General features: G+C 56.1%; 1 protein-coding gene across 3 annotated transcripts in view; it reads left to right on the top strand.

The window, feature by feature from the left end:
• Window positions 1-2,646: 2,646 nt before the first annotated feature.
• STK10 (serine/threonine kinase 10) overlaps window positions 2,647-25,994 on the top strand; it is a 51,470-nt gene continuing 28,122 nt past the window's right edge. Inside the window, exons 1-3 of one of the 3 annotated variants that reach the window (XM_082324506.1) lie at window positions 2,793-2,878; window positions 13,322-13,463; window positions 15,498-15,662. In XM_082324506.1, coding sequence (XP_082180632.1) covers window positions 15,576-15,662 — 87 coding nt within the window. In that variant the 5' untranslated portion in view covers window positions 2,793-2,878; window positions 13,322-13,463; window positions 15,498-15,575. Of the gene's footprint in view, window positions 2,879-13,321; window positions 13,464-15,497; window positions 15,663-25,994 lie in introns of all 3 variants that reach the window. The other 2 variants (XM_082324504.1, XM_082324505.1) reach the window with 2 other exon arrangements.

The following is a 25,994-nucleotide window of genomic DNA, read 5'->3' as shown; positions in this document are numbered from 1 at the left end:
GCTCCTACCGACGCTGCAAGCCCTTTGGCACAGGATTTGTCTTGGATTCCATATCTTCACAGCACCTGATGAGGTGTCCAGGTTTCGGCTGAGATAGAGTTAATTTTCTTCCTAGGACCCCCTCAGCGCGGACCAACAGACTTTGGGGAACCACTTGCCTGAAGCTGAGATTTGAATTACAGACTAAAATAAATCCTTAAGCCTGGACTATCTTGCACTTTTAATCAGATTCAACGCTCTTGAAGGCGATTGTAATCGGGATATCCCCGATACTGCCCACAGCTCTCGTAGGGGCAATCGCAAAGACGGCGGGGTCGAACGCTCGCCGGGGAGGCAGACGGCGGGGGACGGGGCGCTGACCGCCGGCAGCAGCCTGGGAGGCCCGGCGGGACCTCGGCAGCCCCCTGCGCCGGGACGCGGCGTCCCTGGAGCAGGTCCCCCGCAGGTCCCGTCTGCTCCTGCCCTCCGGAGCTGGGCAGATTGATGCCTGCGCTGGTCCAGTGCTGGCGACGCTCCCACTCCAAGCGGGACGCTGCCCTGGATGAGCTCTGGGGGTCCCATCCAAGCCACGTTTCCCTGGTTGTGCGCAATGCCCAGGTCCCCTTGTACAATAAAGTAAAAATGCTAGTAAGAATGATAACTTTAAAAGAAAATTGATAGCCAAAACACTGGAAAAAACAAGATTAAAAGTATGAAATTTTGAAAGTAGTTGCTCTGATTCTGTTCTGTTCTGGTTTTGCTCCAGTATTGCCAAATCCACACGTCGTATCAGATCAGATCCAAACCCCATGAAGTCAGGTAAAAAAAAGTGCTCCATTGTTTTCAGCTTCTTTCTGCTCCAGGGATCTACTTGGGTTGCATTTTCAGCTTGTTTATCCTCAACTCGGGGGGGAGAAGGGAAGAAGTAGGGGAACACGAAACTGTCTTCAAAAAAGGCACCTGAAATTCTCATACAGCCACACGTTTCTGGGAACCGGAGTTTTAAATAGTATTTCAAGCATCAGTATCGGGAAATTCCCCATCGAAATGCGAGGGCAGATCGCGCCAGGGCAAACCCATTTTTTTCTTAACAGCAAAGACAAGGAGAGGCGAGGACCAGCCCCCGCGCGCTGGGCTGTAACGTCGGGGAGCTACGGAGGAACCCCCAAGCCCAGCTGCCCTCCAAGCAAGGGCCCGTGCCGCGTGTCGCTGCAGCGCGTCGGGAGGGAGCGCGCGGAGGCGCGGCTCGATAGCGGGACGGGCGCGCGGGGCAGGGCGCGCAGGCCGCGAGAGCAGCGCTGGTAGCCCGAGGCTGGCCCGGCCAGCCGCCCACCGCTCAGCCCTCTGGTGAAAGCAGGGGTGCTGTCAAGCCCGGCTGCACCGTCGGGTGTTTCCCCTAGATGTCCCCATTTAATATTTGATTTCAAGTCGGTTTTTCAGAGGATTTGAAGTTTTGCCAGGGAGAGGATGCAAACCTTCACACTTGACACCAGTTGGGTCACATCTTCTCTAAAACAAATTCGTGGCGGGTGCTCACGGTGCTGATACACTCGAATTCCTGCTACTGGGAGTTTTTAAATTATTTGTGTTTGGCTGTTTTCACATGAGATGAACTGGGGGAAGAAGGAAACGTCCCTCTGGTGCCGCGGCAGTTCAGGGTTATGTTTTTACACTTGGAGAGGTGCCTGTGCTTGGCCCCAGCAGCGAGCGCAGCCCCTGCGGCTGCCGTTGGCCTGCCCCGCGCCGCAGCGGCCGCTGAGCAGTTCCAGACCTTTCCCTCCAGGTCCTCCAGGTTATTTCTATCCAGCGCCGCCCGCGGATGCTCCGGCCTCCTCCTGCCGTGCTGGGGCGGGTGGCGGGGAACATGCGGCGCCCTGCCTCGCCCCGGGACACGGCCTGCCGGTGGGGCCGAACCGAGCCGGGCTGTGCTGTACCATGCTGCACCGGGCCGTGCCCTGGCTGAGCCGTGCGGTGCCATGCCATGCCACGCCATGCCTGAGCCGTGCTGTGCTGTGCCGTGCCATGCCCTGGCTGAGCCGTACCATGCCGGGCCATGCCGGGCCATGCCATGCTGTGCCCAAGCCGTGCTGGGCTGTGCCACGCCCTGGCTGAGCCATGCCATGCCATGCCATGCCGTGCCATGCTCTGGCTGAGCTGTGCCGTGCCCGGGGCGGGCAGTGCCGTGCCGTGCCGTGCCGTGCCGTGCGGGGCCGGGTCGGGCCGTGCCGTGCCGTGCCCGGGGCGGGCAGTGCCGTGCCGTGCCGTGCGGGGCCGTACCGTGCCGTGCCGTGCCGTGCCCGGGGCGGGCAGGCAGTGCCGTGCCGTGCCGTGCCGTGCGGGGCCGGGCCGGGCCGTGCCGTGCCGTGCCGTGCGGGGCCGGGTCGGGCAGTGCCGTGCCGTGCCGTGCCGTGCCCGGGGCGGGCAGTGCCGTGCCGTGCCGTGCGGGGCCGTGCCGTGCCGTGCCGTGCCGTGCCGTGCCGTGCCCGGGGCGGGCAGTGCCGTGCCGTGCCGTGCCGTGCGGGGCCGGGCCGTGCGGGGCGGGGGGCGGCCGCCGGGGGGGCGGGGCCCGCAGGTGGAGCGGCGCCGGCTCCATGTGCGCGGCTGGGGGCGGCCCCGCTCCCGCTCCCCGCCTCGCCGCTCCCCGGGCGCGCAGCGGCTGCGGCCTCCCCCGGGGCCGGGCGCGGGAGGCGGCTGCCGGCAGCTCCCCGCCGCTCCCCGCCGCTCCCCGCCGCCCCGCTCCGGCATGGCTTTCGCTAATTTCCGCCGCATCCTGCGCCTCTCCACCTTCGAGAAGCGGCGCTCCAAGGAGTACGAGCACGTCCGCCGCGACCTGGACCCCGGCGAGGTGTGGGAGGTGGTGGGGGAGCTGGGCGACGGCGCCTTCGGCAAGGTCTACAAGGTGGGTCCGCGGCGGGGGAGGCACCTGCGGCCCGCGGCGGCGGCTCCTCCCGCCCGGCGGGGCGGCTTCGCGGGTCCCCGGCGCCCGCTGCTGCGGGACCCCGGCGTGCGGGGACCCCCGGCGTGCGGAGCCCCCGGCGTGCGGGGACCCCCCGGCGTGCGGAGCCCCCGGCGTGCGGGGACCCCCCGGCGTGCGGGGACCCCCGGCGTGCGGAGCCCCCGGCGTGCGGAGCCCCCGGCGTGCGGGGCCGCGGCCGCCTGCGCGGGTAGCGGAGGGACGGGGCGCCGGCGGGCTGCGGCTGGGGCAGGCGAAGGGAGGGAGAGGAGCTTTCCTTTCTCTTTTGCCCTTACATCGCCAGTTTTCAGAGCGATGCCTTCGCAAGGCGGCGGGGCGCCCCTTGCCGAGCGGCGAACGGAGGGAGGTTTCTTGGAAGTCGGCAGCCTCGGGGCTGCCTCCAAGCTTCGCAAGCCTCTGGGGGTGACATTATTTGTATTCCTGTGGTCCTCGCCGGCAGGACGCTTGGAGAAGAGGAGCCCAGCTCCTTGGGAGCGGGGACGCGTCCAGCGCTATGAGTGTTTAACCTCCACGTTAAAGGGTCGGGGTTTTAAAGGCCGACGCTGGCTGGACTTTGCACCCCAAAGCAACGGCACCCTTGCGTTCCCGGCTCGGGAATCCTCCGGTCTCCTGGGCAGCAGCGGGGAGAGGAGGCTTCTGCTTGGGGCGGGAGGAGCAGCTGGGGATCCGGCTGCCCCGGGGCCTGCGCCGCAAACACGCTGGGGAGCGGGGCCGTGGCGGCTTTGGGGAGCGGGGCCGTGGGTTTGGGGAGCGGGGCCGTGGGTTACCCGGCCGCCGGCGGGGCTCAGCTGCTCTCCTTGGCTCCTTCAACCAGGCGCTGCCTTCTCGGAACCGAGAACTACGCGGTACCCACAGGGACGGCCAGGGAGCCGGGCAGGGCAGTGTTTTACCGCGGCGTCCTGGGATTTGTTGTACCTGTTTGCTGTCGCCATCGTGTTATTTGGTAGAAACTCTCTAAAAAATCGGGCCCCACGCATCCGTTGAGTGGAAGTCTTTGGTGAAGGATTCTTTCTTCTAATAAAATGCAATTCCTAAAAGTCATATTTAAATCCCCAATATATTTATCCTTCCGAAAGTAGCACCAGTAGTAATCAGTGCTTCTGTTACTGATTTACCTGGTGGTGTGCACTGGAAACCCGTCCGTATACAGCAACATTCACTCTTCTCCTGGGTAATTACTTGCTTACATTTGCTTAGGTTTCTCATGCAATGATAGGAATGAGGTAAACATCGTAAAATAAGTTAATAGGCTTCTGAGACAAATGAAAACTTGGAAGAATAACTGATTTAGATCCTCTCTATTTAAAATGTATATAACATATCCAAAATAGGTCACTTTTTAGAATAAAACTACTTTATAAGTGGCTGTTTTGGTTTTTAAGTCCGTTGTCATACCTGAATGCCTCTGCTATTAACTCCAGCCTCACACCAGTCCTAAAACCGTCAGAGTAACTCTATGTGTTGTAGGCTAAGGCTGTCGGAGAGTAACATCTCCTCATCTCCAGCTACTTCCATCTCCATTGATCCCTATTTCAACCCAGATGAGAATGTGGGTTATCGGAAATGACCCCGTGCAGGCCATGTGCTTGTAACCAGAAGTTCACCCTGTCTGTAACTAGGACATGTAGGCAAGCGTCTGCTTTCGAGATGATTTTTACACGGTTGATCAGGGGGTGGGGGTTAACGTTGTGACAGAAATCGAAGGGCAGCTATTTTATTCTTAGTAAAGTTTTAATTCTCCATCTTCTTTGCTCTCTTCTTCGCTGTTCTCCATCCTGGCTGGCGAATGGACGTGGTTGGTTTTTGAAGAGTTCTCGCGCAAGCTTTTGTTTGTTTGTTTAGGAATCCCAAATTATTTGGGTGCCATGTACTATAAAGCCTTATTTTAGACAGTAGCCAGTAGCGTTATTGCGGAGAAGCAGTTTCCTGCCACGCTAAGATTTAACTTGCATATTGGCTTCCTTTCTCTTTCTAAATCCGGAGCACTACCCTAGGTGGTGATGCACCTAGGATGGGGATGTGAAAGAAGAGGCTTGCCCTCTTGTTCCGCTGCCGAAAAAGCCCCAAACCAACCAGCCTGCCCGCGCGCGAGGAGAACGTAGGTGGCCGAGAGGCAGCGGACAATTCTAATCGTTCTCTTGAAGTCACTTTAAAGTCAATTTGCTCTTCACACAAAAGCGGCCATTTAAAGCGCGTCGGAGTGCTGTGCGGCCGTGGCGGTTCCCGGGTGTCTGAGTGGGGCTCCTGCCTCCCTTCCGCCCCGTTTCCGCAGGCGGCAGCGCGGGGCGGTGATACCGTCCTGCATCCTGCCCTGCCCGCCCTCTGCCCCGCTCGCTCCCGGGAGCCCGTCGACCCCGCGCAGGGCAAAAGGATGGGATCTGTACACTGAGTGATCTGGCCTGGGGGAAACTTGGATGTGGATAGAATAAAATACGTGCTCGTTCCAGTAGGTTTTGGTTTTATGACCCCAGGTTTGAGCAGGAGGAAGGAGGGCTCAGCTGGGTGATGGTTTTATTGGGGAGCGTTACTGCCCTGCCGAGCAGGGAGCTGTGTCTTGGGCTCCCCGTGCGCTCAGCTGAGCAAACTTCAACTGGTTTGAGGCAGCGTTTACAAAAGTAGGACAGGCTTGGTTTAAATGTATATTAATTAAAAAGAATCAAATCTATAGTGGAGCCTAAAATGTATGCAGCAGACCTCAAGAAATCTGCAGCCGGGGGAAACTACTGGAATTTCCGTATTTTTATACAAAGACTTTTTTCAGCAAAAGGGGACCTGATTGTATGAGGAAGCAGCGCCAGGCGTTGCAGAGGGTAACGAAGCTGAAAAGTAGGAAGGGGGTGGGGAGAAACTGTTTCTTTCTAGCTCTCATTCTATTAATGTCTTGTTTTTGGTAAGTCCAGCGGGTGTGATAAGGAGCGATAGCCGCCCATCGGTAGCGACGCACTGCATGCCACATTCGCTTTGTTACCCACCTCATCCAAAGCTCGTTAAATCGATGATCTCAAACCCGCCGTTAGGGCAGCAGCTGGGAGCGGTGGTCAGCGTGTGCCAGCCTGGGAAGCCTGCGGCACCCCTTGGGTTGTGGGCATATAAAAATACAAGTTCCTAACTCAGACCCTTTCCAAAAGCCTTAAAAAAAGCAGAGTTGTTTTTCTTCAGAACCGCCAAAGATACAATTCATAAAATGCATGGCTGTGGCTTTATTTGCTCAAAGTCGATGTCTGTTTGCGTGGGCAGGGAGGGAGAAGCGGTAGCAGCACCCCCGTGAGCTGCTTTGCTGGAGCAAAGCCGCGCTGATGCCGGGGCCTTGCGGGTGCTCAGAGCGAAGCCCGCAGCGCAGGCTGCCGGGGCTGCTGAATCGCATCTCGGGCCTGCAGAACCCATTAGTTGGTGTTGCAGGTAGTTGCATTAATGTCAGCAGGAACAGATATGCAAGGGCTCTTCTGGGCATTGAGAATTCCCGAGCTAGCAGGGCATGGACTTGATCTTACAAAAGCGTGGGCTCTGCTGGAAGAAGCCCTGGGACTCGCTGCCTTTCTCATGGCGGGATTGTTTTTGCTGCGCTCATGCCTCTTGTGCAACGCTATCTCCGCTTCCCAGTGCGCGCTGATGGGTCGCGGGCTCCCCGATAAGGCTTCCTCCTCGCAGGGCGGGGACGGGCTGTCCCCCGCGGGAGCGCGGGCTGCGGCGGACAAGGGCTTTGTTCGCTTGAACTTGCCTTCAAACAGCTCTTCGTGCCGCCTCCCAGGGAGATAACGCCGAGCCCTGTGCCACAGCAACTTATAAGTGTGCCTTTTATGTTGTTCTCCTTTTTCTTCTTCTTAAAAAGCTGAATTTGGGTTATCTGATCTGTTATGGTGATATTAGCGCTGCGCACGATAAGGACTATAAATGCTCTGGTTTGAAATTTGGGTAATAAAAGACTAATTGTTAAATGCTGTGCAGCTGGTTTGCACAGCGACGGGCCCGTTGGAGGTCCCGAGAGCGTCCCTGTCGCTGGCGGACCTCCCCCTGCTCGCCAGCCGAGCCTGCACCCCGCTGGCTTTGCACGGGTTGGCTCAAGTGACAGGGGCTCGCTCTTGGTTGGGTTCACGAGGGATTTAACGTGTAATTCCTGGAAAGGGTGTCACGGGAGATGCTAATCTGCTGGGTTAGCTAAAAAAAAACGAGAGAGAGGAAGAAAAAAAAGGGAGGGGGGGAAGCTTAAGTTGATTGTAACTATGGCCACAAAAAAAATTAAAACCCAATGGTAAGGTCAAATCATGGCCTTGTCCCTTAGAATAGCTGAAGGGTTTTTTTAAAACGTTTCAGCTGGGAAGAGAAGAGGAAGGGGAAGACACCGCTCCTTTACGTACAGAGCAGGGGCCCAACAGTATTAAACCCAGTTGAACTTTAAGCTTGATGTTCACTTTAAACTCGGGGAAACGCGTGGTGCTCCATCCCCGCTGAAGCCCAAGTGCAGCTTGTCCCGCGCCCTGCGGAGCCTCGGCTCTGGCTGTGTGGCAGGGGAGAGGGACAGCTCTCCGTGGCCTAAATATTTTGCTAATGACTTCAGTGTCAGAGCTTGGCAGCGCTGCTGCCAGTGGGAGCTGTGGAAGAGAAAGCTTGGATGAAGGCTTTGAGCCTTTCACCCTCAAGCACGTGGCAATTGTAGTTCCGGAGAAAAATCCCTGCCTAGCATGTCTCATGATTTTTTTTAAATTTTTTTTTCTTAAGTGTACATACAAAATGTTCTTTTTCTCATCCTTGGGGTGCTGCTCTCTGTAAATCTGGGGTTCTTCTCGTGGGTCTCGGGTCAAACCCAGCCTCGCTGCCCCACGGCGCGGTCGGGGGCCCTCGGGGGGCTCTGCCTGCCTGCAGCCGGTGCTGTGCTGCCCGCCTGCAGCCGGTGCTGTGCTGCCCTCCCCTCCGCCAGCGCTGCCAGCCCCGCGCAGCCCGAAATCCTGCGTGCCAAGGAATTCAGCTATGAAGAGCAAACTCACTTTAAAAAAACCTCTTTAAAATAATGAAATAACGGGTAAATTTTTAATAAACTCGCCTCTTGAAGGCGGTGGGGAGAGGTGGCCCGCCTGCTGGTGTGCTGGGGTTAAGCACTGCCAGCCGGGGGCACGGGGAGCCGCTGCCGTGCTCAGCGTGGCCCGTCTGGTTCGGCGGCTGGGCCTGAGCATCACCGGCGCTGCCTTGCTCCCATCGAAGAGGGAAGCGCGCGGTTGCCTTGGGGAGCGGTGTCTGTGCGCGCCGCCTCGGGGACGCGGGGCTGGAGCGGGCAGCGTGCCCCTTGTGAAGAGCAGAGCGATGGCGTTAGCGCTGCCGGAGGTGGATTGACTGGCTTCTCTCCCCTGTGGGCTTTGGTGACTTGGCAGTAGAAAAGCACCACACGTCCACCCTCTGAACGTCCGCTCTTCAAAACAGAATGCTCTTCCCATCCAACACGTGGAAACCTTCCTGACACTTCCCCTTCTCGTGCCGTTCCCTGACACCTGCCTGCACTCCTGTCCTTATGGCTCGTGTCCTTATTTAACCAACCGAAATGTTCGTGTGTGCTTCAGCAGGCGGGAGAGACGCTGACGGAGGTTGTGCCCCAGCGAAGCCAGCTGCTGCTGCTGGAGGTCGGTGTTGGCACTGCTCCGGCGCTGCCCGCCCTGCATTTCTCTCTTGACGATCGCGGGCGTGCTGCTGGGCGTCCTCCCTGGGCAGGCTTGTGCTGCGGAGGTAGCAAAGGTCTGATCAGGTTTTTATTTTTCTACAAGGGCCTTGCTTATTTGATGGTTTTCTAGCACAGGGTGGAAGGGCTGGCAGACAGACAGACATGCATACTACCACTGCCCATCTAAGCCCTGTTCCCTGGCTCTCAGGCATAGTAGCCATTCAGGCCAATGCTCAGAAGTGGTTGCATGGCTTTTCTCCCCCATTTTAATTTCTTTTTCGGTGTTGTATGAGCGAAGACCAGGGCAGGAGCGCTTCATTTGGAGCCCTGCTCTCTTCCAGGGGACCGGTGATTTGAAGGTTGTCTCATGCTTCCAAGCTCTAGGTCTGCGTAGGCTGAAGACGTTGGATCCACGTAGATCTTTCCTTTCTTCAAACCTTGCGTGGGTTTTTGTTCATCTCTCGCTCGTGCCAGGACCACGAGGTCAGCTCAGGTTCTGTAGGTGGGTTATAGTGTGGCGTACCAGCAAAGAAGGCTCTTGTCTGCTGCCACCGTGTTTGGGCGCGAGGTCTGAAGCTTTGTGTGGAGCTTTTCTGCCCCTTGACTGATGCGCTGCCGCCTGGGCTTGTTATCTCTCACCCCCTTCTGCTGGGCCGTTGCTGAGCTTTTAAGGCAAGCAAAGGTGCGTGTACCATGCTTTGGTCACACTTTTTTTTTTTTGGTATGTCTACATAGAAAAGAAGTCCTTGGCCGTAGCTTGAGCTCTCTGGCGATGTTGCTTTCCCTTGCCTCTAGCTTGTACAGCCAGAGGAAGGCGTTTCTGCAATTTTTTTTTTTTTTTAACTAACGCTTTTTGCGGTGTTTCGCAAGCCACTTCCACTTCCCCCTAGCCCTTGCAAAAGTGTTGCCGCAGCTGCCAGCGCAGCAGCGCTGGCCCAGCCCGGGGCGGCCGGAGCCCTGCCCGACCCGGCGCTGCTGCGTGCCCAGGGCTGCCAGGCCGGGCTGTGCCAGCCGTGCCGCGCGCCCGTGCCTGCTTGTCACCCGCTCTGCTGGCTGGTACCAGGGGCTGAGTTCAGCATTTCCAAAAGAAGAGAAACCCCAAAACAGGCTGCGCTTATGGTGACAAACTGAAGTGGCTCTAGGGGGCTTGTTGGGCAGGGAACGCGTTTCAGCTGCCATCGGTGTTTGACAGTAACAGGAGCACTGGCCCGAGCCTGTCTGTCCCGTGTTTGTTTATGGATGCCGACAGCTCAGGCAAAGTTCATCGGGAGGCAGTTAATCATTACGGAATCCCTGGGAAGCGTCTCAGCGAGCAGTCGCTTGCGTACAAAGACACACACCAGGAATACGGTGCATGGGGGGAAGTCAGAACTATCAGCCCCCAAATACAGCATCCACTGAAAGCACCGGGCTTTTTACTCCTGGTTCTCTACCTCAACGATATCTCGAGCATCAGCTCTCCTGGCACGGGGAGACGGCTTGCAAGGATGGGAAGAGTAGCGCACACCAAAAACGTGGTGGCACGATACGACAGGCCAGCTTAGAAGGGATCGTCCCTTGGCTCGGGAAGATGCTGTGGGCAAGCAAGCCTAGACGAAGCGATCGGGGCGCGCGCGGTGCTGCTCTCTTCTTTCTGCTGGCGAGTGAGAGTTCACGCAGGGTTTTTTCTCTGCCTCACCTAGAAACTGGCCGTGGCTTTGGCGGCAGTCCTGCCCGAGGAAGGACCGAACAATCCAGCCTTCCGGCAATGTGTTCTTTAAAGGCTTAAAATAGTTCCTGCGTTTGTCTCAATCTGGATTTTACAATAGCTCGGGGGGTGAGTCACAGGCAGAGGCCAAACAGCCTCTCCTGTCACCTGAACAGGCACCTCTCACCCCTAAGTGCATAAGCTGAGCAGTAGTTTCTCCATGCCTCTGCCTTCCAGGAGCATCCCTACTCGTCCCCTGTTCCCCGGCATTCCCAGTGGGTTTGGCAGTAGCGTGTCCAGCGCCCACCTTGCTCCGGAGGACTCGCGCAAGATCCCTTGTGTCCTGCTTGGCTGTGGCGTGGCTTTCTGGAGGTGGTTTACTGGATAACTTTTATTTGATACGTTTTTCTTCTGTGAATGCATGTCCACTCCTGTTTCTGTGTAGACCTGTCAGCCGCGGTCTGAGCCGTGCGTTCATTTGCCCAAAGGCTGGTAGTGGCCATAAGGGCTTCTCAGGCTCTAAATGCCAATGTAATGAATCTAACTGTAGTTCAGCAGCACATCCTGGCCACTGTGCTGGCAGCTGTCTGCTCTGGTTTTTTTGGTGCTAATTAGCACTCCAGGGACAAGTTACTCATGACATGAAAATGCCCAGGAGTGGAGGAGCTAGAAGATGGAACTGGATGCGTGCTTTTGACTGACCGGCTGTAGGCCACAGGCATGAAACAGCTTCTGTTCTTGGGATCTTACCGTCTGGGTGGTTCTTTCCCTTCTGCCCGCAAATTTCACCGGAAAAAATGGGAAACAACGTGAATTCCTCAAAGGCTGCACATTTGGGGTGTTTCACCTGAGAACAGAAGCTCTCTCCCCACGTCTGCATTCTCTACATGGACTTTTGCGGGGTTGGAGACCGGGTAATTAGGCTAGGGCTTGCAGAAGATTTTGGATTTGTAGTTCAAACCGTGTATTTTGCAGGATTGCATGTCAAATGACGTGGCTGCCTAACAAACTCACTGTTCGTGAGTCAGCCTAGGGTGCTTTCTTGATAGTTGTTGGTTTTCTTCTTTCCTCCATATCGTTGTCTCTTCCTTTCTTTGGGGTTTAAAGACAAACAGAACAACCACCATGAGAGAAGTTTTCATTTCCCTGGCTGCAAGGTGAGGGCATGACCCCCAGCGAAGCTCAAGGTAGGGGCGAAGCTGCAGAGAGGCCGGTGGCAACCTCCTCCCTCCCGCGGCTCCCGGAGGGCGAGCAGCGGACGCTGCCTCTCCTCGGCTGGGAGCCGCGGGTCCCTTGCCGTGAGGGGCATGGTCCAGCCCTGCAGGGTACAGACTTGAGAGGCTGGTTCCTTCTGCCTAATTGCTAGCTTGGCTTTTTGAGGTCAGAGCAGGCTGTGTTTTGCTTTGTGCTAATGTCTTGGGGCAGATTCTGATCTGTTGTACAAAGATAAGCAGAAATTGGGAAAAGGCTTTAAACCCTAAAGCATCATCTTATGCCTGGGATGTCTGAAACTGGCTCCAAGGGCTGGCAACATAAGCATTTGGCCTATTTAGGATCCAAACAAACCTTCCTGGAGGAATATCTCTGCCATAATACCTTGTATGCAGGAAAATACCAGCGGAGAAGCTGAAGGGAATTGCCAGATGTGAGTTACAGAGAGACCGCCCGGCGTACTTGGCCAAAATCTGATGCTGCCTGTACAAATCTGGCTTGCTGCGAGCAGCTTTTGGAGCCGGCTGGCTGCTGCAAGGGGCTGCGATGCGGCCGTCTGCCTGATGGCAGGCAGCTGCCATTCCCGGGGAGGCCGCCGGGAACGTGGCTGTAGCCTGGCGTCAGGGCTGGAGGACAAGCAGATGCAGGGAGAGGGGAGGTGGAGAACTGGGCAGAAGCTCCTTGGAGTTCCAGAGTTCCTGCGATGACAAGCGTGACTTGCTGAGCTCGGTTAGGAGGGCCCACGCCGGCCGGTGTGCATCTCGCTCCTCCTTGCAGGGCAGGAACCCCGCAGGCTGGGTGCGGGCTCAGGGGGCCGTGGGCACCTCGGGAAGGGATGAGCTCTCCAGCCTGTACGAGTGTCGGTCCTCTCAAAGGCAGCTGTGTGGGGCAGCCCGTCTCCCCTCCACACTACAGTGGGCCATGCCGGAGGAGATTAATTTTCCAAAATGTCCTACTGACCTCGTGGTCTTAGGTCCCCTTCCTACTTCAGCTGCTTCTGTTGTCCCGTGGGGCACTTTGGTCCCTTCTGGGAAGTGCCGTGAGTGCACTCAGTTGTAGTGGTGACATTATCGCAGGGTTTGTGCCCACGCCATCCCCATGGCATCCCTGGCCACGTGAGCTTGCCGCTTCAAAAGCTCATGTTTTTGCATCGCGAGTTTGTGATGTCCTGAGCTGACTTCTTGGAGATGATGGTCTCGCTTCTGCTGGTGTGACCGAGCAGTGTGACCTGCCTGTGCCGGCTGGCCTGGGGGACGTGGGACAGAGCAGTGCTCCTCTCCCTTTGGGGTGGAAGCCCACCTTGTGCAGCTCATGGGATCCCCTCCCTCCCTCCCCAAGCTGCGTCCCCAGCTAGAGTGGATGAGGAAATGGGGATGGCTGGGTGAGCGCTCTCATTCTCACAGTCCAAAGCGGTGGAGAAAGGCAGCAGCTAATTCGGTTACGGACATCTTTAAAGACTGAATGTCCCGCAGGGTGTACATGGGCTCCTATCTAGAAGGGAAGCGATCGCTGGGGGTTGCTGGGTTGCTCACCCGCTAGTCGTAGGAGTAATGGTGAATGAGGTCAGGCTGCCACAGCGACCATGTGGGCTGCAGTCCTCCCCCACCCACGGCTTGCAGCCCGGTTTGCAAACCCATGTCCTCCAGCTCAGCACCCAGCGCCCCTGCGTGCCTTGGCAAGCCCGGGAGGGGATGAGAGGTGGCAGCGTGGCTGCCGGGGTGGCTCCCGCGAGGCTTGGGGCGAGGGCGGGCTGGGTCAGACCTCTCAGTGGGAGATGGTGCTGTAGGGGACTGGGGCACACTCTGCTCCCGGGTTTTTTCAGGTGCCTGCAGGGCCCCAGCATCCTGGAAAGGCTGAGCTGGCCGGGACCCCGCCGGTGGGAAGCGTGCGATGGCTGACCTCCAAGGGAAGCCCCACCTCTTCTCACAATATTTACTTCCCCTCCTTGGACCTCTCCCAATGCCGTAAGTGCAGAGCAAACACAGTGGGGCACATCTTGCTCCGATTCCGACGTGCTGTGCTTTCCCCGTGCTTGCTCTGCTCCGCATCTCCCCCAGCTCCGCTCTGCGTGCCCTCCCCGGGCAGCTGGGGGCAACTCGGTAAGAAACAACCCAACCTGAGCAACAGAAACGCCCCAGCTTCTGAAGCCAGCACGAGCTGCTGCCTTGCGTTTGGGCAGCGAGCCCAGGTGGAAATGGATTTGTCCCCTGTGGTAAAGGCACAGCTGTCCACGCCAACTCATGCGAATGCAGCAAGTCTTCAAAACCCAGCAGAGACCCAGGGGTCCTTTATTTTCCTCCCTCCATTGTACGGTTTTCCCCTTATTCCTTCCCCCCTCCCCGGCCTGTCCCTTGGTACACAGTGATACCATCACCTAAGCTATATAAAACCGTTCAGCGGGGCTTGCGGTGTTTATACTAGGAATTAATCCTCCTGTAAGCTCCCGCGTAGGTTTTCCAAACAGAGATATGTAAACTGCAGAGCGGTAAGAAAGGTCACAAGCAGAGCTTGCCCAGCTCCTCCGGTGAGAACATCCACAGGGGACTTTCTCCCCGGGGGAGAGGCAGCCCGGAGCGGGCGCAGTGGAGGGAAGAGGGGTGACGCACTGGAGTCACGCCGTGGGGGCTCTCCCGCGTCGGTGGGGAGCGGGGCGGGTGAGCCGTAGGGATTTCTCCTGTCCCTTCATCTGCTGATTCAGTGCACGTCTGGGAACGGCGGGGAGCTCCTGAGTCAGCAGCGCCCGTCTCGCCCCCTCTCCCAGCGTGCCACATCTCGCAGTGAAGCAGCCCTGTGTGCAGACTCTCTCGCAAATGCCCTTTTTGGTGTTTCGTTGCAAACTTCGAATTTTTGCAACAATTTGTGCAAATTGCATTTGCAAAACGCAAACTTGCCCTGGCAGCTTTGGGAGAAGCCGATGGATGGTGCCGGGTGGGTGATGCTGAAGCGGTCTGTGGGAGCAGCTCCGAGGCTCGCCTGGCACTGCTTGCTTTTAGCCGAGGCTTTCATCTGCTGCCTTTTCCCCATGTGGGATGGGGGCAAAAGAGGAGTGGGTTGATAAGGAACGTGTCTGCAAATGCTTCCAGTCCAGCATTAACAGGCTTTTGCTGGTGTGTGGCACCTACAAGCGGAGCAGCCCCGGGGCAGGGTGACCCCTTCCGAGGCGGCGAGGGCTGCGGGGGGAAGGAGGTCAGCACGCTGCCAACCCACGGGTGCGCTCCTGGGGTGTTGTGAGGAACGGGCAGGGGAGGTCAGCAAAAGTTTTCCAACCACTAGGACAAAGAGGTTTTGATGGTTTTCTAGTTATTTGGTGAATAAGCTGGTTAAAGGGACTGTATAAAACGGAGGGGGCAGCTGGGAGAGCCTGTGTAGTATTTTTCTTACTGTGATCTGAAGAGCTCACTAATATGCAACACTAGGAATACTGGGCAGCCCCGGGACATCAAAGTGCACCCTTCTTGTTGCATTGCCTGCCAAGGAGGTGATGCCCGCGTTTCCCTCGTGTGTCGCGAGAACGGCCTTGGTGGGGGTCCCGGTGAGGAAGGGGAGCGCAGGGGCGTTCGGGGTGGAGACGGTGCACGGCTGTACGGTGAATTTGGTTGGATTGTCTGTACTCAGCACCTCTAGTAAATGGAGCTGTCACCTATGCTGTTGTCAGAGAGCCTGAGTACTCTGAGGTTTTCTTGCCTCTGTCATCTTTCTTTTCATGCTACGAACAATGGGATGCATCTCCTTTTCCGAAAGCCTCTCTCTCCCTGTGATGGGAAGTGGCGTGGGCATTAGAGACTGGAGGGGGGAAGGAGGCTGCTTTGGCCCTGACGCAGCGTTCATCCCCTCTGCCAAGCTACGGGCAGGTCTGGGAAGCAAAAATGCATCTGCAAGTTTCCATGCTTGTGTTGTGGCTGGTACCAAGCGTGTGAATCGGGGGAGCGGGAATTGCGCGAGTGCCGCGTGCTCCTGGCTCTCCTCGCCTTTGTGCTCACGCTGGTTTTGTCTTGCAGGCTAAGAATAAGGAAACCGGTGCTTTAGCAGCTGCCAAAGTCATTGAAACAAAGAGCGAAGATGAACTGGAGGATTACATGGTGGAGATTGAAATACTGGCGACCTGCGATCACCGGCACATCGTCAAGCTGCTGGGAGCGTTTTACTGGGACGGCAAGCTCTGGGTAAGAGGCTGGTGCTGTCTGACCTGTACAGCTGCGCGCTCCTCCCTCCGCAGGGAGCAAATGGCTCGTTCATCGCGAAGCCAAACCCCTGGAGCAGCTTGAAGCATCAGCGTGAGTTAGAAATGATTCAAAAGCTGTGCTCTAGTCACTGTCTGACCAGTGCCTGGACTTTCCCCACTTTCTTTGATGAGCAAACTGTCTTCTGACTAAAGCTGCTTATAAATAGCCCAGGGAAGATCAAGAGATCTTCACTGTGAAGTGAAAACTGGAGTGGGATTTTTTTCACCATTTGGAGTTTGTAAAGGTAGAAAATGCAGCACTGATAAGGGCATCTCTTCCACCACCTCAGTCCCTCTTGTGAAAGATCAGATGGAAGAGTAACCCTGATTTTTTGATTTGTGCCTTATTTCTGGCTCAGCATCTGTAATGCAGAGGCAACTGATAGCCAGAGCTCCGTTCCCCGTGGCTGTGGAGGCACAGGGACATAAAAAGCAATCCAGCGGGTTAGTGCAACGGCTCCTGGTGCTGTGGCTGGAACAGCAGATTCCTGCATCTCTCTCCCCTAGCCCGGCAGGTGTGTGTATATATATTTTTTTTTTTTTTATATTCCCCTTGCCTGCTGTTTTCTTTGAGTCCCTGGCAGCGGAGGAAGGTGAGCGTAGAAGGCACCTTTCAGCGTGCTGCCACGGGAAAGGTGCCGGGGACTGGAGAGGGCGAGGGCGTGAACCCTTGTGTACTTGCCCCGTGCTAGACCTGAATCACTGTGTGTCTGTGTCAAGACAGTGGAAATCAGGGGAGCATGAGGATTTTCAAACCCCTCTTTTCGGCCAGTTCATCTGCTCCTTCTTGTGACTACTGGCAAGTCAGGGGGGTGTCAAAGGGTGCGTTCAGCCGCTCTGTTACTTTTTCCTTCCTCTTTTTAATGCTTCAGATCTCTTTGTGGCCTCCTGGGGTGATCTTACTAGAGTCAGAAAAAGAGATCTCGGCTTTTGAGACTTGCACTTGGGTGAGCTGAGCTGTCAGAGCCGTCGGCCCCTGCCTGTCGTGCTGGGGGAGCCGAGGCCAGAGCGCCGGCTGAGCCACGGGCCGTCGCTGGAATAACGCGATCCGTGCCCCGGTCATGCCTCGGTTAAGCAATGCTGGCGAGGTACTGTTTTACTGGGCAACGTGTGCTTATTCAGCAAGCGCCTTTTGCAATGTCAGCATGGGTCGGGATCCCTTCTTATTTAAAAATCCATCGGTGAAGCCCCCAGCGCCTCTGTGACGCCCCGCTGGGAGGGCCGCACGCCCCGCGCTGAGCCAGTCCTTCTGGGCGGCTCCTGGCTTCGGGGGAGCCGGGCTGCGAGTCGTCCAGAGGCTTGGTGTTTGGATGGCCGCTGATCGTGATGCTGAGCCCTGGGCGCGTTAAAGAACAAAGTAAATATGTACCCTTCTAAGGAAGTGAAAGGCAAACATCTCTCCTAGGAGAGGACTCGGGATTTGGACGGATTGCAGCTGCGGCAAAACTAATCTCAGCAAAATTAAAAAGGCAAACATGTACCAAGCTTGGGCGAGAGATGGGGCCTGTTTATATTCCACCCTGTTCTGCTGTTTTTACCTCCCTGCTCTGTGCCTGGTCTGCCTGAATTTTATACGTTGGCCTTGTTCGTTCTCTCTAAAATGTCAGCCCCCTCCCCTTTCCCTTCTACCTCCTCCCTGCAATAGGAAGCTTTGCCTTCCTTCCTGTAGGGAAAATGGGTTGCAGATCTCCTCGGCTCTGCTTTTGTCTAAGAAGTGCTTTGTAATGTCATATGCTTGCTGACCTACTAAAATTAAACAGCCTCTTTGAAGCTACGGGAACAAGAGCCTCCTGTATGAGACTTTCCCGTGAGGGCAGACGTTACAGCCCCGTCCGTTGTTTTGGGAGGAGGATCGTTCTCTTTATTTAATTATTTGAATGGCATTTGCATTTCATTGCTCAGGCTGTTCTTATTAATGCTGTAGTGTTTTACTGGCTTTGAGGGAAGTAAATAAGCCAGGCTGTTAATACTTCTGGAAGGCTTCTAGTCCCTACCAGGTTCTCCCTAAAGTCAAAGGCTTCCGCTTCTCGGTCACCAGCGCTGCTGGGGAAAATTTGCATCCAAATATAAACACCAGCTTTCATTGTCTTGTCCATATCCCATCCCCATTTCGGTCTGCGTGGTTATTTTAGCCACCATTTTCCTGGACCATTTGCAAATAGTCTGTTTGCAGGATGGGCGCGTGGAGTCTGCTGCGCTTTTAGCGTCAAGTGGCTCAGGCTCTGGGTAGAACTGCCGCGGGTGCGTGCCGGTCGCGGTCCGCTGCCGTTTCCTTGGCCTCGCAGCCCCGCGTGGAAAGATGATGTTCAAAGCGAGAAGGGGGCAGGAGCAGGAGCATGCAGACAGGCTGGCCAGGGGCCCAGACGTGCCCAGCCTCCTGGATGGCAGGAGCTCTTTGGCTCTGAATAATTTACGGCTCGGTCTGTGCCACAAGCAGTCTCAGCTGACGGTGCTGAGAGGGGCTCTTGCTAAATCAGTCTGTTGACTGTTCTCAACTCTTGAACTAACAAGGAAAATATGTGAGGAAACCTGGCCTTCGGTGGTGGCTGCTGCCGCAGAGGCTTCCTTGTCCCTCCGGACCGTTGGGTCCCTGTGGCTCCTCTCTGCCAGGGTTTGGCTTTGCATTTCAGTAACCAGAAGGTGACGTGCAATATTTACGGAGCAAAAAGCCTTTCTGTGCAAAGGGAAGTGGCTTATCCTACAGCAGCTGCTTTGAAATCCATAGCGCTGAAATGAAAGCATAACGCAGCAAATCCCTCTTGCCCGATCGTCGTCAAGCTGAAGGAGGAGAACCCCGGTTCTCGCACGTGACAGGGCAGAAGCCCGCTGCGAGCCACAGGCAAGGCCTTGGAGGACCCCAGTGAGTCCCCGGGAACAGAACTGGTGAGATGACAGCACCCAGCTTGCACGTCCCTGCCATATAAATACAGTGCCGAGACGCTGTGCCCGCACCAGCCGTCTTCTTCCATTTCTGCCTCGTCCTCTTTCCTTTGCTCGTGGCAGAGGCCAAGCAGTCTTGTGCCGCTTGAAAACAGCCCAGGGAGACTTGCAAAACTGCAGTGGTGGGAGCTTTCATGATTTTATTTTCTTTTTATTATAAGCCCCGTGGCATTTGATGTTCTTTTGCATAAATCCCAGCTGCTGGAAATGGGGGCACCAAATGAAAGCTGAGAATCTCATGCTATTAAAAAAAAAAAAAAGGCTGGTTTGAGTCCTTGTGGCTGGGCCACATTTTAAAGTCTTTTTTTCTGAAGTGTGATGCAGGACTTGGAAACACAAAGGCAAATCCCCTCACCCAATATCCACGCAACTTTAAAAATGGACTTTTTAAAGTTATTTTGTGACTGAGGAATGGAGCTAAGGTATGGGTTTTGAATGCTGCTGAGTGGTGCTGAATTTGCGCTGATAATTATTAGTACGTGGGAGCAAAAACCAACGGACCTTGTGTTGTGTCCCTCTTGAGGGCTATGTGGTTGGGTTCCCCCCCCCCCCCCTTCCAAAACAACACAAAAGACTGAGACCTCAAAGGAAGGGAGGAGCTTTTGGTCTCCTGCTTCTGAGTATCTCTGCTGCTTCTGAGCGTCTCCTCTCGCCGGCAGAGGAGCGATAGGATGGCCGGGGAGGAGAGTCTCGTTCGGAGCGCTGACCTCCGGCTTTCCTGCGGGAGATCTCTGCTCCCGGGGCTGGGTGGGAGCTGCTCCGGCAGCTGAGCCGCGGAGCGGGGCGGGAAGCGCGGGCTCCGTCCTGCAGGAGCCTGGCGAGATGCTCCAGCATTCGCTCTCTGGGGTTCTCTGGAAATTCGTGGAGATGTCATTTGGCCCCAGGTATTTAATCGCAGTATTCTGCCAGTGGTGGTACAACTTTCCTAGCGAAGCACCGGGGAATTTTCTTCCCCCTCCCTCCTTTTCTATAAACCACGGTTGCTATAGCAAACGGGCTTTTGAATAAACAGACGTTTCCTGGAGATCAAAGCAAAAATTGCTGTACCGTGCAGGTAACCCTGCCTTGCCGGAGCATTTTGGGGATGGTTAATTTAATCAGCTTAAAGTTTCTTCTCCCTGGCCCGCTGTGTGGGTACGTAACTCGTATAGCTTGCAGAGAGACACCAGCTCTGTAGCTGGTCTTTGTACTTCCCTTAAAACACATTTTGCATTTTCTGTGGGCAGGCCCTGACCTGTTTAGCCAGGGACTTTTTGGATTGCTACCCCTTTGATATGGATGTTGACTGGAGATTTGGGCATTCTTGAAAATCCTGTATCGTAAAGAAATGTTCATTATCCCATGCACTAGACTGCTGGGCCATGTAAAGCATCTGCAGCTTTTAATTCTCTTAAGTTGGAAATACCTTTTGTTTAAAACAAAAAAGCAAGCCGATAACAGTATCGGGTTCCCTAAGGTTCTCCTCGGCGAAGGGAGGTTATTGCGGCTTGCAGGGATGTCTCGCAGGGTGAGCAGCCTGGGCCGTCGCTGGGTGCCCGCGGGGGACCCCTTCACACAGACGCTGGACCAGACTGGGCCCTCCAGGCTCCTCAGTCATCCATCCCCGAAGAATCCGAGGGCTATTCGTGTGCCTTTAAAATTTCACTTGGCAGGAGAGTTGCAGTCTGAACGGGCTCTTTCTGCTTGGCCTCCTGCTCCTGAAGCTTTGTACCAAACATCCCCCCAAAGTGCTGCAACACTTGCTTGCAGCTCGCGAGCACTGAACTGCGCGTGGTGTTGGAGCAGAGCGGAGGAGAGACCTGGAAAAACAAAGTGATCCCAAACCTGCAAACTTTGTTCAACAGCTGGCCAGCCTCCTGGAGGAGCAAACCTTTCCTTTCTCTTCCTCCTTTCCCCCAGCTGCAGAAACTTAAATCCACGCCGCCTTTGGCTGCACCCTGAGAGCCCCCGAGAGCACCCAGCGCTGCGCTGCCGGCAGGGCCGTGCGCTGGGCCCCATGAGCCGCTGCAGGATAAGCCCCGCTGGGCAAACCGGCATGGGGGCGGTGTTTGCTGGACCGGTTTCTAAATTCCTACCGGTCCAGAATTTGGGCAGAACTGCAAAACAACCCCAGTAACTTCCGCAGGGTGGGTAGGCAGGGAGCAGATGTGGGCAGACATCTGCACGCATCAGGACAGGGCATCGCTGTGCCCCGGGAGGCTGGGAGAGCGGCAGGGATATCGCTGTGTCCCCTCCCTGTCCTTAGGGTCAGCTGGATGCACATCATCTTGGCTGGGGCTGGAAACTGGAAAAGGCAATGTAGCCCAGTGGTTTTTCTGACGCTTCCCTGGGTTTCCAGCCTCAAGCAATTTGCTGCTCAGAGTAGCATAATTGACCCGAGTGGGTGATCACTTCTGTTCCGACCTTGGCACCGTGTCTTCGCCAGCCGGGATGCTGCGGAGCGGGTGTCTGGGTGGCATCCTGCCTCCCTCCCCTCCCTGCCACCCGCCGCCTGCCTGCGCAGCAGCAAGGCTTCTCCCCGCCTCGCCCTTACGCAGCTTGTTTGCTGCCTTTCCCGCAGACGTGGAGGTCTAAGTCGTCTTCTGCCCTCCTCTCTGCTGTAAAGCTGGGCAGCGGGTTGCATGGGACCAACGTGTCTGCTCTGTCTTGTGAACGTGAGCTTTAGCATTCAGGCTCCTGGCAAGTCGCTGGAAATCCTGTTCTGGGTAAAACTGGGGCTTTCCCTTCAAGCAGGGATGGAAACGGGGTGATTTTGATCAACCACCGAGAATGACTTATGCAGCAGGCAAATTACCGTAGCCCAGCCAAGTTCAAGAGCGCTTCTACAGGTAGCAACATGACAGCGCAAACTAGAATAGGAGCCTTTGTCTACCATCCTTTATACTCGATAATGTGGCAAGAAAGGGTTATTGAAGCAATAATAATGCCTTGTGATTACATGCCCTTGTCATCTATACACTGCGGAATGCTCTTAGAGACCTGGTGTCATTATCCTGGTTATTAGAACGGGGAGCTGAGGCACAGACGAGAATTTGCCTAAAGTTTACCCAGCAGGTAAATGGTACTTGAGAATAAGTCTTCTGTGCTGAATCCCAGTCCAGGGTTATAACCATAAGGCCATAGTTTTATGAAAAGAAAGCAGCAGACAAGAAGCCTATAGGCAAATCAGTTTTCAAAGCACTTTAAAACTTGGTTTAGAAATGAATCGCAGTAAGCCACGTTCCCACTTGGCTGGCTTGCCGAGGGAAATGCTAAGGAACGATGTTTGCATATAAATGAATATTTATGAACTACCTGTGTATAGGAGACAGTGCCTTGAAACCTGGCTTCAGCCTGTGCCCTGGAATGAGTGAGATTGCAGTTTTAGACTTTATTTTATTTCAGATATAGCCTGAAAGTTGTCGTTTGGGAGGGAGGGGTGGCCTTTTGCAGACCTTATGGCTTGGGGTGGTTTCCATTGACTTCAAAGCTCTCCCTGAAACAGTTAAATAGCAATACTGTCGTCTTGTGTGATGGATCCAGGCACCTTGCGTTGTGAATTTGGGGATGATCAGGGAGAATAATTGTTTCTAGGAAGATGCCAGGCAGGAGCGGAAAACTTGTAAAGTCCTTTGCCGCCCCTTCAACGAGTCGTCCTCTTGGCCAGGCGAGGCTTTGAGGCTGCACTGGAACTGCTGGCTGTTAATAAAAGGCATCGGGACACTTGTCCTGAGCCAACCTCCAGCTCTCACGGTGGGTTCTGCCCTTCTGAAATGCACCGTCTGTTTGAGATGCTGGCACCGACTTGGGGCACTTGAGGTTGGTGAATCTTCCCACTGAAGAAGCAACTCGTCCCTTTTAGCTATTTGTATTTGAAAGGATTTTCCACATTTTGCTGCCCATCCAGTAACAAATGCTGTTGGTGAACGGAGTGGCCTCTAAATGCTGATTAACTTGGTGAGAGAAGGGGGACCCCAGTCACAGCCCTCAAAGCAGCAAAGGCTTTGCCCCGGGCCTGGGCAGAGAGCCACTCCCTGGGTGTTTTTCTGGTTTCTATAGCAAAGGAGAGCGCTGGCCTTTGTCCTGCTGTCCCTGCTCCACCGAGCAAGGCGCTGGGAGCGCTTGGAGCGGGTTGTGGTCTGGTCCCTGAAGGGAGAGCTCGTGGAGGAGCCCGTGCGTGCTGCAGTTAACCCTTCCCGCAGCGCTCGGCATCCCGGGTACCGCCCCGGTCGTGGCCGTGCCGACCTCTCTGCTCCGCGTCTTGTAGTGGTTCGCGTTCACTGGCCACGGGTGATCCTGGATTCTCATCCCTCTGGGAGGCTGGTTGGCAAGTCGGGATGATGAATTGAAAGGGGTCGGATATCAGCCCTTGTTACAAGAAACTAAACTCCCTGTGTGATTCTAGCAAGGGGAAGGATGCTTTTTGCAATGTCAAAACCATCTGGTTAGCCTAACAGGAGTTTTGTTTTTTTTTTCCTGCCAAAATTTCAGTAGGAATAGGAATATTTCTACCAACCGGGGGGGGGGGTGGGGGGTGGGGTAGTTCAAGGAAATATTTTGTCATCTCAGAATGATTTAGAAGTGAAAAACTGATCCATGGTCTCCCTGTGATCAGCAGGGAGCTCTGCATTTCGAGTATGCAGTGTTATCTGACTTTGTCTCGGTAAAGCTTTCCCGCTCTGAAACTCCGTAAGCCTCGGGTCTCCTCGCTTGCAGCCCTGCATCTTCCTTCCCTCACTGGTTATGGGGGCAGACCTTCCCCCCCCAAATATTTTTCTCTGTAGGTTATTTTGCTCAGAAAAGGGGGGAGAAAAGGTTTATTATATTTAAAGTCTCTGAATAGTGTCCTTGTCTGTAAGGGAAAACTGGCAAGCTTGGAGCACTCTCTTACAGAGAGCTAATTATTTCGCTTCCACCTACAGCATACTTGCCATGTCAGAGACGCTGTTGACATTTGTGCTCTGCTGTGGCAGCAGAGAGGCTTCGAGTGGCTTCTGTATTGTTTTACGGCCTCGGCAGCGCGTGCTGAGGGCCGGCGGCAGCGGGAAGGGAGCGCGGAGCTGGGCGCTTTCGCAGGCGCCGCTGGTTCTTCGGGCGTTCGGCCCCTCTCGTGCTGGCGGCCCGCTGGCCTCGTGGGGCTCCAGAAACGGGGCTGGGAAGGACGGCGTGTGTCCTTGGTGCGTAGCAGGCTGCTGCAGTGGCTTGCCCTGTCTTCAGCCCGCAGCGAAGAGCGCGAGCAGCTGAGCCGTGCTTTGAATCAGCCCGTCTGGCTTATGAGCAATGCTGGCATAATCTGTTCCCCGCTTTCTTCCAGCCCTTTGGCATGTGTTAGGTGAAAAGCTTTGGGCAGGAGGGTGCCGGGGAAAGTGCCAAGTTAAGCAGGCGTAGGGATGTGATCCACCTCCTCCCTCCACTCTAATGTAAACTTAATCCTTGGACTCCGGTCGGAGCAGGGCAGGCTGGCCGAGGCAACAGGCAGACTCCACGTGCTTGCAAACGAAACTTCACCGGTCAGCATGGCCCTTGATTTTTAAAGGAGAGAGTAGATCTGGCCAAATGGTAGTTAAAAACCAAGGTGGTGCTCCCCAAAACCAGGCCCTGTGGTCCTGCGCACCCCTGTGCTGTGGGGGAAGAGGGGAGCCGCTCCGGGGAGGGCTGAGCCGGCACCGCTCCTCTTGCAGCCAGCGGGACAGCATAGCTTCGCCGATAACCACCAGAACTTGGGCTCAGATGTCAAACAGACAGAGCAAAGGACGTGCCCCTTGACCGCCGCTAAATGCAGTTTCTGTGCCTAAATATATCACCACGTTCTTTCCACCAGCGAGGAGCGGCTCTGTCCTCTGGGGTTTGTGTCGCTCAGAAGCTGAAGCCCCTTTCTCAGTCCTCGGAGGTAGAAGTGTGTCCAGTTTTTGCTGGAGCCGTGAGGACAGGCTCAGCCTGTCAGCCCCAGGGACGTGGTGGGCTTGAAGGGACACGGGATGGAGCCACAGGGGATGGCTCTCCACACTGCCCTTGGGTGCCCGGAGGCGACGGGTGTGGGTGGAAGCCCTGACAGATAAGTGGGGCTGGATACAAGATGTTCATGGGGAGAGCATCAGCCTCCCCATGTGTCCAGGCCGTAGCTGGGCTGCGGAGGCAGTGCTGGTGTCTCGGGGTATGCATGGAGGTTGCCATCTGTGTCCCGGGTGGCTGCTCTGCGTGCAGGACTGGGCTTTGCCCACGTGCCTCTGGCACAGAGTGGTCCCAGGATGGAGCTTGAGGTCCAGATTGACATTTATCTGGGCAGCTTTTGGACAAATGGCCATCTATGTTGTTCGTGCTGCACTTCATGTTCACTGCAGCCAGTGTTTCTGGATGGGGGGCATCCCCGCCATGGGTTTTGTGCAGATATTGCCCCCCCTCCAGATGCTCCTGACCTTGTCTGAGTCTTCTTGGTGCTGCAGTAACGTGCAGAATTTGAGAACAGAGCTAGCTGTCGCCTCTGTCCTTTATTTTCCACAGTGTGTGTATTACGGGGCTCAGCAGTAGTGTGGGACGGCCACCAGCAAGCTGCTGGGTGACTTTGTACTGAGGAGCTGGATGGGAAAGCTGGCATTCAGCCGCTGATGAATGACCGTCACTGGCAACGGGGCAGGAAACTTTCTGGTCTTCTAGAACCAGGACTGAGGGCTGCGGGAAGATGCTTTCCTGGACTTGCTCGGTCTCCTCTGCCTCTGAGTTGAGACCAAAAGCCCTCGGGACTGTCTAGGCTCTCAGCTTCCCAGCGCTCCTGCAAGGGCTCAGGAAGGAGCCTGTCTTGCCTGCGGTTCATGATCCAAATACTGGGAGGAGAGACCTGCCTTGCCGTGGCTCCTCCGTACCCCATCGCAGGCGGGGAGGTCTAGACCGTTTCCTCCCGCTCCTCCTGCCTTCCCCCGGCACCGCAGGCGGCAGGGGAGTCATCCCGTGCCACCGGTGCCACGGTGCCGGTGCGGGCTGTGTGAGGGGCCTCCGGGAACCCCGGTCCTGCCCGGGGCTCGGTGTGCTGAGGGGAGACTCTGTCCCCTGCCGAAGCCAGGACATGTTCTGGGCGGGTTGGGGGGCATGCGCAGGGATGCTGTTCCCAAGGTGGGCTCCTCCTGCGCTGCCGGGGGGTGCAGGGTCTCGCGTGCCACCGGCGCCCCAGGACCCCCGCCTGCGTGTTTGCTCTGCAGGGGTAGAGGAGTGGGAGGAAGGCACCGCAGGCTGCGACTCCCTTTCTGACGGCGGAAGGGCGGCACCGGGTTTCGTGGCCGAAGCCTTCGCCCTCAGCGGCCGCGGTGCAGGGAGCTCGGCGAGCCACCCCAGGAGCGGGGCTGGGGGCTCTGCGGGAGGG

This window comes from Platalea leucorodia (genome assembly GCF_965183815.1).
Source record: "Platalea leucorodia genome assembly, chromosome: 11".
In the NCBI taxonomy this organism is placed as follows: Eukaryota; Metazoa; Chordata; class Aves; order Pelecaniformes; family Threskiornithidae; genus Platalea; species Platalea leucorodia.
This window is presented reverse-complemented; position numbering and strand designations above follow the sequence as displayed.